At 43.7% G+C, this 11,501-nt stretch overlaps 1 protein-coding gene across 1 annotated transcript; it reads left to right on the plus strand.

Annotated features, from left to right (window-relative positions):
* The first annotated feature begins 3,213 nt into the window (after positions 1-3,213).
* On the plus strand, positions 3,214-5,295 carry LOC121444431 (thymosin beta-4). Its single transcript, XM_041646242.1, has 3 exons — positions 3,214-3,322; positions 4,352-4,466; positions 4,853-5,295. The coding sequence occupies exons 2-3, from the start codon at positions 4,367-4,369 to the stop codon at positions 4,885-4,887; spliced, it is 135 nt and encodes a 44-aa protein (XP_041502176.1). The 5' UTR covers positions 3,214-3,322; positions 4,352-4,366; the 3' UTR covers positions 4,888-5,295.
* The last annotated feature ends 6,206 nt before the right edge of the window (positions 5,296-11,501 follow it).

Genomic DNA, 11,501 nt, shown 5'->3' on the forward strand with positions numbered 1-11,501 from the left:
TTGTAGGAACCCCAGGGGAGTGTGGGCTGCAGGCAGGTGGGGCAGATGGTTGGAGGCCCTGAACCAGACAAAAGGAGTGGGGTTTGAACAAGCAAATAACTGAGAGCCTTGCTGCATTCCCTGTTGTAAGGCTCCTCCTCTTTTTCCTTCGGACTAGCGCTCCGCCCCAAACTACATAAATTCAGAATCGCAGGACTCATTTTTATGAGCTCAGACTTCAATGGCTGTTTCTTCATCACTGGAAATACACACAGTTTTGGCCCAGGCCCACACTGGAAAGCAAAAGAAAACAAAGCGTCTGCTCACGCTGCTTCCTGGTTCTGTGGGGCATGGCCTTGGACAGGGGCCACCTTGTTGGTACTTGTCTCACAGGGTGCCATGGCCTGGTAGATGAGAGAGGCAAAGCAGTTGCCAGGTGGGCTCTTTGCTTGCCTTTCCCTGGAGGGCCCTGAGGTCAGAATGCACCCTGCAGCTGAAGTGACCAGTGCCTTTGAAAGCAATCTTTTTTTTTTTTTTGCCTCACCATGGCTTCGTCACTTTAATTGGAATTGAAAACTCCCACCTCAGTGGTTATTGTGCCCAGCATATGCTAATCTACTTATAAATGTTTCCTTCCCTGAAGCAGCAATTATCCCTGACATCTGGAAGTTAATACTAAGTAGATTCAACTGTCTGAGATGTAAACATGGTTATTGGAGTTTTTGGTTTGGGAACTGAATTCAAGTACCGAGGACGCAACCAAAGCAGTGCGAGCCTGGTTTATTGAGCAAATACCGTCTTCTAAGACTCAAGGACCACTCTGCTTTACAACCCAGGCTGGCCTCAAACTCACTGTGGAGGACCTGCAATCCCTGATCTTCTTTCCTCTACCTCCCAAAAGCTGAGAATTCAGGCATGTCATTCCATGCCTGGTTTATGTCAGGCTGGAGACTGAACCCACAGCTTGGTGCATGCTTGGCAGGTGCTCTGCCAACTGAGTTACGTCTCCAGAATTGGACTTATTTTTAGTTTGCTATAAAATAACAACATATCTCATTTTTATTGGTAATTTGTTAGAGAAGTGATATAGTCATGTATTAGTTATGTAGAAATATACAACAAAATATATAAATGTCTCTTTATAAGAGAAGTAATTGCAAATCACCTGAGGTTTTTGTTAATGGCAAACACTAAAACGTTTATTATTTTCTTCTCAACTTTCCATTTTAAATGAGAGCAGGATAAAGTGATTGCCATTGTAAAGCTTGGTCCCAAGAACTTGGTCTTCCCACAACTCTAACCGCTAGTTACTGTCATTTGTCCACTTTTCAGAGGCGTTCCGAAAAGAATGATTGACACGAGGAGTCCACCACTTTTAAGACCATTCTTTTCGTTTGCCTTTCATTTTCTCCTTAGCACCCTTCCCTTCCGATGTTCCTGTCGGGTGGGCCAGCCAAGCCCATTACCGTGAACTCTGTTCCCACAGCCCGTGGCTTCCCTCTCTAACCACCCACCTGCTCTTTCTCCAGCAACAGCTACAAACAACAGCTGCCTGCTAGCCTGTTACCAAAGGAGGAAACTCCAGATGTTTCCAGACGCCACTCTCCCATCTCCTCTGGCGAGATGACTTCTGTAACCTTTCCTAAGGCAAAGGAGGCAGCAAGAGTCGGGCTGTGGCATTCCTTTGTCGATTACGTGAAGAGGAAAGAGAGTTCGAGAAATTCTGACAACAGCTGAGGGAGGGGAAATGGAATCAAACAACCCACAGAACTGGTGTCTGGGGTAGCTGCAGCTGCTAGCAAAAGAGGCCAGGAATGCACCCTGCAAGATCTTTTCTGGGTTTCAACAATGCAGTGGGCTAGGCCTGCAAGTGAACATGGGGCAGGAGGGGCTGTGTTTCCCGAGAGGTGACATCTCATGCGTGCTCAAACAGGTCCAGGGCCCCCATTCGAAGGGCAGGAAGGCAGCCGCACAAGCCCAAGCAGAGCATTAACTGGGAAACCAGAGGGGTCACCTTCCCCTGCCTACCCCCATCTCCTTCCTCCCCAGTAAAAGGGAAGTGGATGAAGAAATGGAGAAGTCCAAGCTGCTGGAGCAGAGGCAGTTTAGGCTCCCTCATAACCCTTGACTCATTCCCAGAGAGGCAAAACCTCTATCATAAAAATGCTTAGCAAAGGGCTTCTGGAAATACCCCCACCCCAGGGCACAGAAAAGGAGAAGGAATCTTTTGTAGTTTTCTGTGTCTCAGAAAGAATCCCAACAATGCCTTTTTAGAACCTGTGTAGCTTCCTCCTGTCACCCACCTCTTGGAGACCCAAGCTTGGTACCTGTAATTACTTTTTAGTAGCAAGCAGGTCCCTGGTACTCACCGACTCCGGTGCCATTTTGAAACCCACACCTCTCTACCTGTCTCATCCGCACGAACTGCCGAAACCTTCCCCCTCAAAACCGAGTTCGCGTCTCTCTTTCAGTCTTCAGATAGCAGGAGCGAGTGGAATTGTCGTCTTCAGAAATCCTTGGTTCTCATTAGCAATCCCTTCTAATTAATGAAAGTAAGAAAAAGGAAATCAACTTCCTTATTGTCGCTCAATAGCAGAAGTTGAATTTGAGTTAATTTTTGAGGAGGCTGTGTATTCTATAAAACTCCCAATTACCTTACCATGAGCAAGTATTAGTTATCTGACTTGAGTGCTCACGAAAATTATCGTACACGATACAGATGCTTCAATGCTGAAACTTTTCTTTAAAAAAAAAAAAATCACTCAAGGATCCTTTATCGCCCTCTCAAATCAAGGGGGAAAACAGCCGAGGAAGACAAAGAGGGCCGGGTGGGGTGAGTGCGGTCCACTGGTCTAAAAGCTGAGTCACAGCAATCAGACCCCAGCTGCCCTTGTGTGAGGGACACCGCACCCTATCTTGGGGGACGCTGGCTGCAGACAAAGCCAGTTTCGAAGTAAAGGAATGCCTGTCTCCTTAGGTGCCACCCAGGCACCTTAGTTATCGTGAATTTAACCTTCAGAACAGATTTGGGCGGTTGTTGCAAAAGTTCGTTATAATAAAATACACCTCGGGGGGGGGGCGCATTTTGAAGGCGTTTGTTCCTTTTCTAGTTCCGCCATAAATGTGGGTCGAGGGCCTGATGGATGGGATGGGGGAGGGAGGGTCCGACAGGCCTCCGAACGCCTTTCCGGAGACGCGGCGCGAAGGAGTTAAGCGGGACTGCCAGTGACGTCACCTCATTTACATAGGAGCGCGCATTTAGCGGCGCGCGCTGCGCCCCTCCCGACTATCGGCAGCAGCCTCTGGGCAGATCGGACTTCCTTTGTTCGCGCTCCTCGCTCGGGTGAGCCCCAGGGCCCCTTCCTCCTTCTGTCCTCTGCTTCCCTGCCCGTCCTCATCCTTAAAGCGAGTCCAAGGGGTACTACTCCCAGGCCAGGTTGTTTGGGGGATTTTGGGGGGGGGGGGGGATGCTAAACTCTTCCAGATGCTGAGTAATGGGAAAGGGGAACTTGATGATTTTTTAAAAATCACAAAACCGGGCATTTTGCTGCGCAGTTTGGAGGGGAATTGTTTTCTCTCCTCGACCCTCACCCCCTAAAGTATTTTTCCTGGTCTCGGAGGCTGTAATTAATCAGAAATAGATCCTTTGTTCTAATGCTCTGTAGTCTCCTGAACGCCTGATGGCTTCGAGGGCTGTTATCTGGCAGGCTTAACCTACCCAAGCTGTAGCCTGAAAATTGGGAAGTCCTTGCAGAGAAATGTGTGCAAAGAGGGTCGAAGGGCCCTGCATGCAGATCAGGATGCAATTGCGAGAAGTGGGGAAGGCAGCTTTGTGTGCCTCGGCTGCGTTGTTGGGCTTGAGCGAGGAGAGGAAGCAAGTAGGGCGGTGGTCGGCGGCTGCTCGGGTCAGCTCCCGCCTTTGTGCGGAGGAGAAAGCTGGGCCGCCTGGCATCTTTTTGGGGAGCAAGCCCATGTAGAAACTGTAGGTGCGTTTTGCGACCTTGACTCTATTTTAAGAGTTTTTACTCGACTTCCCCCCACTAAAGCTGGAAGTAGCTTCATTCTCACCCTATTTTAATATTTCAACATTGCAGTTAACATCCCGCAATGATGAATTTCATTGTACAGAAATACCTTTGAGAGCCACCTTCGCTCTTTGATTTTTCACATTGGGAACAGTAAGGGAGATTTTTTTTTTCCCCTGTAGAAAGAGCTGAAGGTCTTTAGTCGGGAATGGAAGAGGAAGGGAAGGGAGGAAGTAGGATTTCAAGCTGGAACCTCTGGTCGGGGGTAGGAGAAGGTGCTTTCGGAGCTGGGAGAGGCGAGGGCGGGTGGCTCTTTCTTAGCCTTGGTCTTGGCTTTTTACCTGCAGCTCCTTCCGGCAACCATGTCTGACAAACCCGATATGGCTGAGATCGAGAAATTCGATAAGTCGAAATTGAAGAAGACAGAAACGCAAGAGAAAAATCCTCTGCCTTCAAAAGAAAGTAAGCTCTTCGCCCCCACCCATCTTCAGAACAGGCTGGGCGGGAGCGGAGCAGGCGGGTAGGAGAAAGGGAGGGGCAGCGGAGAGGATGGGGGGTGGTGCGGGGGAGGAGCCGACAGTTTGATGATGATGAATATGGCCTGCAAAGGTTAATTAAAAACTGTTTTGCAGCCAACAAACGCTGGGCTTTAGTGATTTAATAAGGGAATATTTCATAGGCATATTATGCAAATATATTTATTGAATAACTACTTATGTTTAATGACTTCCTCATCGTAGCAACCTATGTAACCTAGAATTTTTATAACATGAAAAGAGATTTTTAAATGAAAATATCGTGTTTCTGTAGAGTGCACTAAGCCTCCATTTTCTTTTTTTTTTCTTCAGCGATTGAACAGGAGAAGCAAGCTGGCGAATCGTAATGAGATGAGCGCTGCCAATATGCACTGTACATTCCACAAGCATTGCCTTCTTATTTTACTTCTTTTAGCTGTTTAACTTTGTAAGATGCAAAGAGGTTGGATCAAGTTTAAATGACTGCGCTGCCCCTTTCACAGCAGATTCAGAACTACTGACCAGGAAGGCCTCCCCTGCCTCTCCCACCCATCTGGCTGGCTGGCTGGCAGGGAGGGAAAAGACCTTGCATGTTGGCGAAGGAAAAAGTTGGGTGGGAGGCGGTGAAATATAGAGTAAAATTCAAGATGGTCCAAGGTGTCCTACAGGATGTAAAATGCAGTTTAATCAGAGTGCCATTTTTTTTTGTTCAAATGATTTTAATTATTGGAATGCACAATTTTTTTAATATGCAAATAAAAAGTTTTAAAACCTGACTGGCGTGTCTGTTTGGTGTCTGGAGGGATTAGTTGAATGGGTCCTGCAACCTTTGCAAAAATGCCGGCCTCTTGGTCACTGGGACATAGATGGTGAGAAACATGAAGAGCATTGACATCATCGCACTGGGGTATGGATAATATCTATAGCAAAAGATTGGGAGGTCATCTGAAGGTGATTGTGAGTTCCTCGCGGGTTACGTGAAAGATTGAAGGAAAATATCTGCATTTGGAGCAGCTTCCATTGTTGGAAGAAGGGGGCTGGGAAACTTAATGGGTTTTAATTTATTGCCCATCATCTCAAAATAAAGGGTGGTGGTTCAGCACATTGGCTGTAGGTATCAAAATGAACTCAATCGACTACCTAGTATCAAACAAGTTCAGTTTAGGGCAATCCTCTGAGGTAAAACTAAAGACCACATTTTAGTATGTGCTTTAGAAAGGAATTCTGAATTTGTCCTCATCTAATGGCCGGCTTGAAATCGAAGTTCGATATTTAAAATCAGCTTTAGAAAAGGAAATGCACCTATCATGAAAGACTGATTTGAACTCGGTGAAATCCTAAAATGGAATGTTGGGGTTTAAAAGACAAATTCAGGACAGGTGAAATCTGGGCCAAGTTTGAGAGCAGCAGATAACCATCAGCTGACCTGCAGGTCTTTTCTGGAGTCTTCCATCATCTGAGCTACATATTTTCGTTGGTGGGTACAAGCAAAGCCCTTGTTTCGGCTGGGCCGCAACATGTAGCAAGAAGAAAAATGAGCTATTTTCTAAAAGTAAAATGAATGTGCTTAGAGCTGCTTGGTGGATCGCTCTGTTCTTTATGAAGGGTACATGTTTGTTAAGTGACAGACGGCAATATTTAAGATCAGCAGCTCTCCCAGCATCTCAGCAAGGATAAAATATACAGGGCGAATGTCCACAGTGAACTTTTCCCCTGAAACTGGCTCATGAAAACACGGGTTTGCAGTGGGGGCAGGGAGGGGGGATTGTGTATTACTAAACCCAGTTGATTTTCTTTGCTCAACACTTCCTTTGAGAAATGCACATGAAACCACGGACCTGTGGTTTAGACACTCGAGGAGAGCATCAGTGAACAGACCTTCATCTGCCTGTCTGGGGTAGGATGGGTGGACATGTCAGGCTACAGGTCGTTCCTCCTATGGAGAGACAGAAGGAGCCAGCACAAAGGTTCTGGGTGAGGGAATCCTCTAGCCTTGACTTTTCTTTACTGACCTACAAGGCCGGGTATAGGCTCAATGAAAATGTCCAAACCACAAAGAGAAACCAGACCCACACAAGTTTTTGTTGTGTGCATTTTCTGAACAACGCACGATGAAAGGTTTGGTTTTGTTTTGTTTTGTTAATTCGCACAGTTCCAGAGTCCTTCAGTTTAAAGAAGAAAGGGAGAGGAATACTTCAGAAAGGTCAGTGACAGAATAGATGTCCATTCTGTCCCAGAATGACCAAGACAAAATATAGTGGGTAGAATTCAACAGAAATCTAGGGCTGGGGATATAGCTAAATTGGTAAGTGATTGCCTAACATGCATGAAACACGGGGGTTGATTCCTAGAACTGGAAAAAAAACTGGCATGGTGGGTGGAGGCAAGAGGATCAGAAGTTCAAGTCCCCCTCGGTTACACAGGAGGTTTGAGGCCACACTGAGATACAAGGGACCCTGTCTCAAAAGAATAAAAATGAAGACATTTAGAAATGACTGAATGCTGGCTCCTTGGTGGAAAAAATGGGTGTCAAGTCGGAAATATCTGCTCCGATCACATGATATTGGAATTAAAGTAAAATGTTGCATAGGCATAGACGAGGGTGCTCCATTGCTGTTCTGTTGTGATGGTGGTAGCATGTGTGGCTTTTTGGTGCTAGTTATTACTACTGTTATTATTTTTAAACTCTTTCTTTGGTGGAGCATTCTGTATTCTTCTGAAGAGAGACTCTTTCCGAAGGACGGGAGGTACTTAAGGATCAGTATAGGAATTTATGCTTTTGCTACCTGAGCACTTTGGGTTGCCAGTATTTTCAGAGATGTGGAAGGAGACACTAAGTTTATCATTATTAATATGAGAGAGAGAGAACATTTCAGCCTGAGACCTGCATTTTTAATTGGACTCCTCCCAGAAGGAATGAGGAGCTTATGGAAACTGCAGGCACCTTGGACCTAGCCATTTCTGCTGAGAATCCCAGAACTTGGGGGGAATAAGAGATAAGGATCAATGTAAGATTCAGGCCAATTTGGGCAATATATCAAAACCTCTGTCTGTAAAATAAAAGAATAAAATAAAAGCCAGTCACAGAATTTTGCAACTCTGTAAACTTTGAATAAATCAAGATGAGTAAAACAGAACTGGAGAAAATAAGAGGCTCATGGAAAGACCCTGGATTGGAGGTATTTTCAAATCTCACTAAATTCCCAACTATTTTAGCTATGTCGATTCCAGTCTTCTAGCGGATGGACTTTTAAAGTTAGTTTTCAGAAGAACGACATGCTTTCTGGAGTGTGTGTAAAAGGACTGAGCAAGCGCGGAAGTAGAAGGCATGTGGGCAGACAGTCTCACGTGCTCAGAGCCTCTCAGCTTTACCAGGCTTCTTCCAAGCCCTCAGAGTCACACCTCGGTTTTGTTGCCTATACATGCATGTGAAGAATCTGTTTATTTCCCCCAGAGAAGCATAAGTCCTCAAGACACAAAAAGAAGTTTGTTTCTTTTTTTAATATTTCCAAAAGTATGAGTGTTCTTACTAGAAAAAACATTGCATTTTGGAAACCGTGTTACAGCCAAAAATTAAATTTAAAAAAACTATGTGTCTTTCTTAGCTCAAACACATACATTTAAACCACTTTTCAGTAGTACAGAGAGCACCATATGCTTCATTTTCCATAGTAACCTTCATGAGCCTAGCATGAAAATAAGAAAAGCAAAGTACCTTTTTTGCCTTCACCCCACCATGCTCACTTTTATATTATGTTTTTAAAAATTATTTGTAGATGACATTGTAATCTAAGAGAAAGAAAAAACCATTTGAGGACTCATCTATATTTTATTTGCATGTAGTGAAAAAGGGCACAATTGCAAACTTAAACAGAGACCTGCATTCATAAGTTTATATTTCCTTTGGGTGTTTGTATAGTCTTTCCTTTCTCTAGGCACATTATCTGGGTATGGATATCCTCAATCCTGTGAATAGAGCTGTGCATGCTACTTTGATTGAGTGTGTATTGTGTCGTCTTCCATGCCTACATATTTTGCACTAGAGCATTATTGTTTAGTTTGAGCTTTGCCCCTTAATTGGAGACTTCATGTAATGTGCTTACTTGGGAGTACTTTTGAACATGAGACTAGTATTCTGGACAACACTACTATATGTATGTGTGCTGTTTTATGAGAAGGGGAAACATCAAGTTTAATTTGAAGAAAATAATCAGTAACTAAAATACCCTTCAAGAAAGAAGGAAGGAAGGAAGGAAGGAAGGAAGGAAGGAAGGAAGGAAGGAAGGAAGGAGAAGGGAAGGGAAGGAAGGAAAAGAAAGAACGAACAAACGAAAGAAAGAAAGAGAGAGAGAGAAAGAAAGAAAGAAAGAAAGAAAGAAAGAAAGAAAGAAAGAAAGAAAGAAAGAAAGAAAGAAAGAAAGAAAGAAAGAAAGAAAGAAAGAAAGAAAGAAAGAAAAGAAAAGAAAACCAGCCTGGAAATCATGCTTATTAGATGGTTGGAGAAAAATAACAATGACATTTAGCTTAAGAAATTCTATATTTCTTACAAATCAACTCCTTTCAGAGTGGAAGAAACCCAAGGTCATTTTAAATATCAAAATATATGTACGCTCCTCTCACTGAATATCATGTACATTTAAAGAGATAGTTGTACAAAATTTGTTCCTTTTGTTTCCCACCCTCTCTCTACCATAGGATGAATTATTTGTTTATGTCAACTCTAAATCCTTTAAGTTGCCAGACAAAGAGCATTGGGATCGTCCATTTTGTCTGTTCTATGTCACCTCACTAATTTCTCCAGGAGTCACACTTTCTTCTACACTCCCCACTATTAGTTAAATATTGCCCTTAAGTGTTTGATCTGCCTTGAAACTCTGACATTTCTCATCTTTTCCTATTTTTTCTGCTCCATTCTGAGCTTGGAAGCTCCAGGGTCTCTTCTGCAGTATTTTGTTTTGTTTTGTTTTGTATTGAGGCAGGGTCTCAGTATGTAGCTCAGGTTGGCCCATCACTCGGGATCTCTCTGCTCCAGCCTCTCTAGAAGTGAGGTTAGAAAGATTACCATGGCTGGACCTTTAAGATATTTTTGAAAGGATATATTTATAGATATTTGTTTGAAGACTAACTTGCCACTGCCCTTGGTAAACTGATTTTTATCTGTACTTACAGCCAGTGACATAGAATCCACGTTAAGCCAGAGTGATGGATTGGTAGTTTATTCTACCAATATCCATTGGTTGTCTATTATATGTTGAGTATTTTATTTGCCACAGACATATAATAGTCATAAGTAAAAGCCATTCATAGTCCCTTTCTTTGTGTGTCTTCCATTAATTAGAGGATGCCATTTTCATCTGAGTGGAGAATGTACAGACATCGTTACCTTGAATTTCTAAATCCCATGATTCAGGAGATTGAGGCAGGAGGGTCAGAGGTTCAGAGCCATCCTTACCTATGTAGTGAGTTTGAAGCCAGCCTGAGATACATGGGACCCTGTCTTAAATATGTAAAAAATGAATAGTCTGGTGAGATGGACTCATTCATGTGGGCAAGGGTAAGGTAAAGGTACCTGCCACAGGACTGACAATATGTGTCCCATCCCCCACCCACATATGGTAGAGGGAAATAACTCATTCCGGCAAGTTGTCTTCTGATCTTCATTTTTGTGCTCTAAACACACACACACACACACGGAGGAATATCTTGGAGGCCAGCCAGTCGAGCCAAAACAACAAAACAAAAACGTTCAGTAAGAGACCCTGTCTCAAAAGATAAGGTGGTGGAGAAGCAAGTCACTGAAGAAGACATTTGAGTATCAATTTCAATTTCTGGGGTATACACAGGGTAACTTGAATGAGGACACCTGACACCTTCTCCACACCCATACAGCACATATCCACACCCATACAGCACATATACATTCTCTCTCTCTCTCTCTCTCTCTCTCTCTCTCTCTCTCTCTCTCTCTCTCACACACACACACACACACACACACACACACACACACACACACACACTATATTGAATTTCCCAGAGAAATACTTCTTGCTAAATCCTTCCTGTTTACCTCATGTTTCAAACTTGACTATAAGATTGCTGGGAAGAGACCCGCTCACTGGAAATCAGGTAAGGTGGTTCATGCCTGGAATCTCAGAACTCTGGAGGCAGAGATAGGAAGGTTACCACAAATTTTACGCCGGCCTGGTCTATATACATCTAGTTCCAGACCAGCAAAAGCTGCATAGCAAGACTCTTTCTCAAAGAGAGAGAGAGAAAGAGAGACAGAGAGACAGACAGACAGACAGAGATTCAATTTTTGAAAACTCTCAGAGAATGTAGCAAGATCATGAGTGTTCAATGCTATCTGTAAGTACAGTAGCTGATTGGCTGAGGGATGGGTCATATTTACTTAGTAAGATTCCACAGCTTCAAGTATCAATGGAGAGGGTCAAGTTATGTTCATAATCTATTCAAAGCAGCAGGAACTATGCCTGTCACGGTATTGTCAAAGCACAGGAAATTATGCTTTTCCTCATTACCACATTCAGCTCTGTAAGTGGCTGATAGCTTTGCCTACACCATCTTTATGATAGTGTTTTCTCAAATTAGAAACAAAATATTTCACAAGATTAATGTGTGTGTGTGTGTGTGTGCGCGCGCGCGTGAGCGCGTGTGTGTAAAATGTCAGGTGCTATGTATTTGCTCCTATTTAAAATACTGGTTTGCATGTAGATCATAAAAAGTCATTCTTTTCTTCACAAACATTTTTTGAGCACCCACGGTATGCTTGACTCTTTCCTAGTTGTTGGGAACATAAAGAAACCCTGGGCCTGGTACTGGACTGATGTAAGACGTGGACCCTATGTTAGTGAGGTCAGTCCTATACAGTGTAAGTCATGTGTGTGCACATTCAACTATTCCATCGGCTCCTATTTTTGTTCAGTAAGATGCTGGGCTAGGAAAAGAATTGGAACTGGATTGG

The sequence above is a fragment of the Microtus oregoni genome, unplaced genomic scaffold, assembly GCF_018167655.1.
Source record: "Microtus oregoni isolate MIOR12 unplaced genomic scaffold, Mior012 000124F_ref0000388, whole genome shotgun sequence".
In the NCBI taxonomy this organism is placed as follows: domain Eukaryota; kingdom Metazoa; phylum Chordata; class Mammalia; order Rodentia; family Cricetidae; genus Microtus; species Microtus oregoni.

Excerpts from the sequence above, each read along its gene's own strand:
- LOC121444431 (XM_041646242.1), top strand. The coding sequence starts at position 4,367 with ATGTCTGACAAACCCGATATGGCTGAGATCGAGAAATTCGATAAGTCG. Across the intron at positions 4,467-4,852 it reads TCCTCTGCCTTCAAAAGAAA|CGATTGAACAGGAGAAGCAA; the intron begins GTAAGCTCTTCG and ends TTTTTTCTTCAG.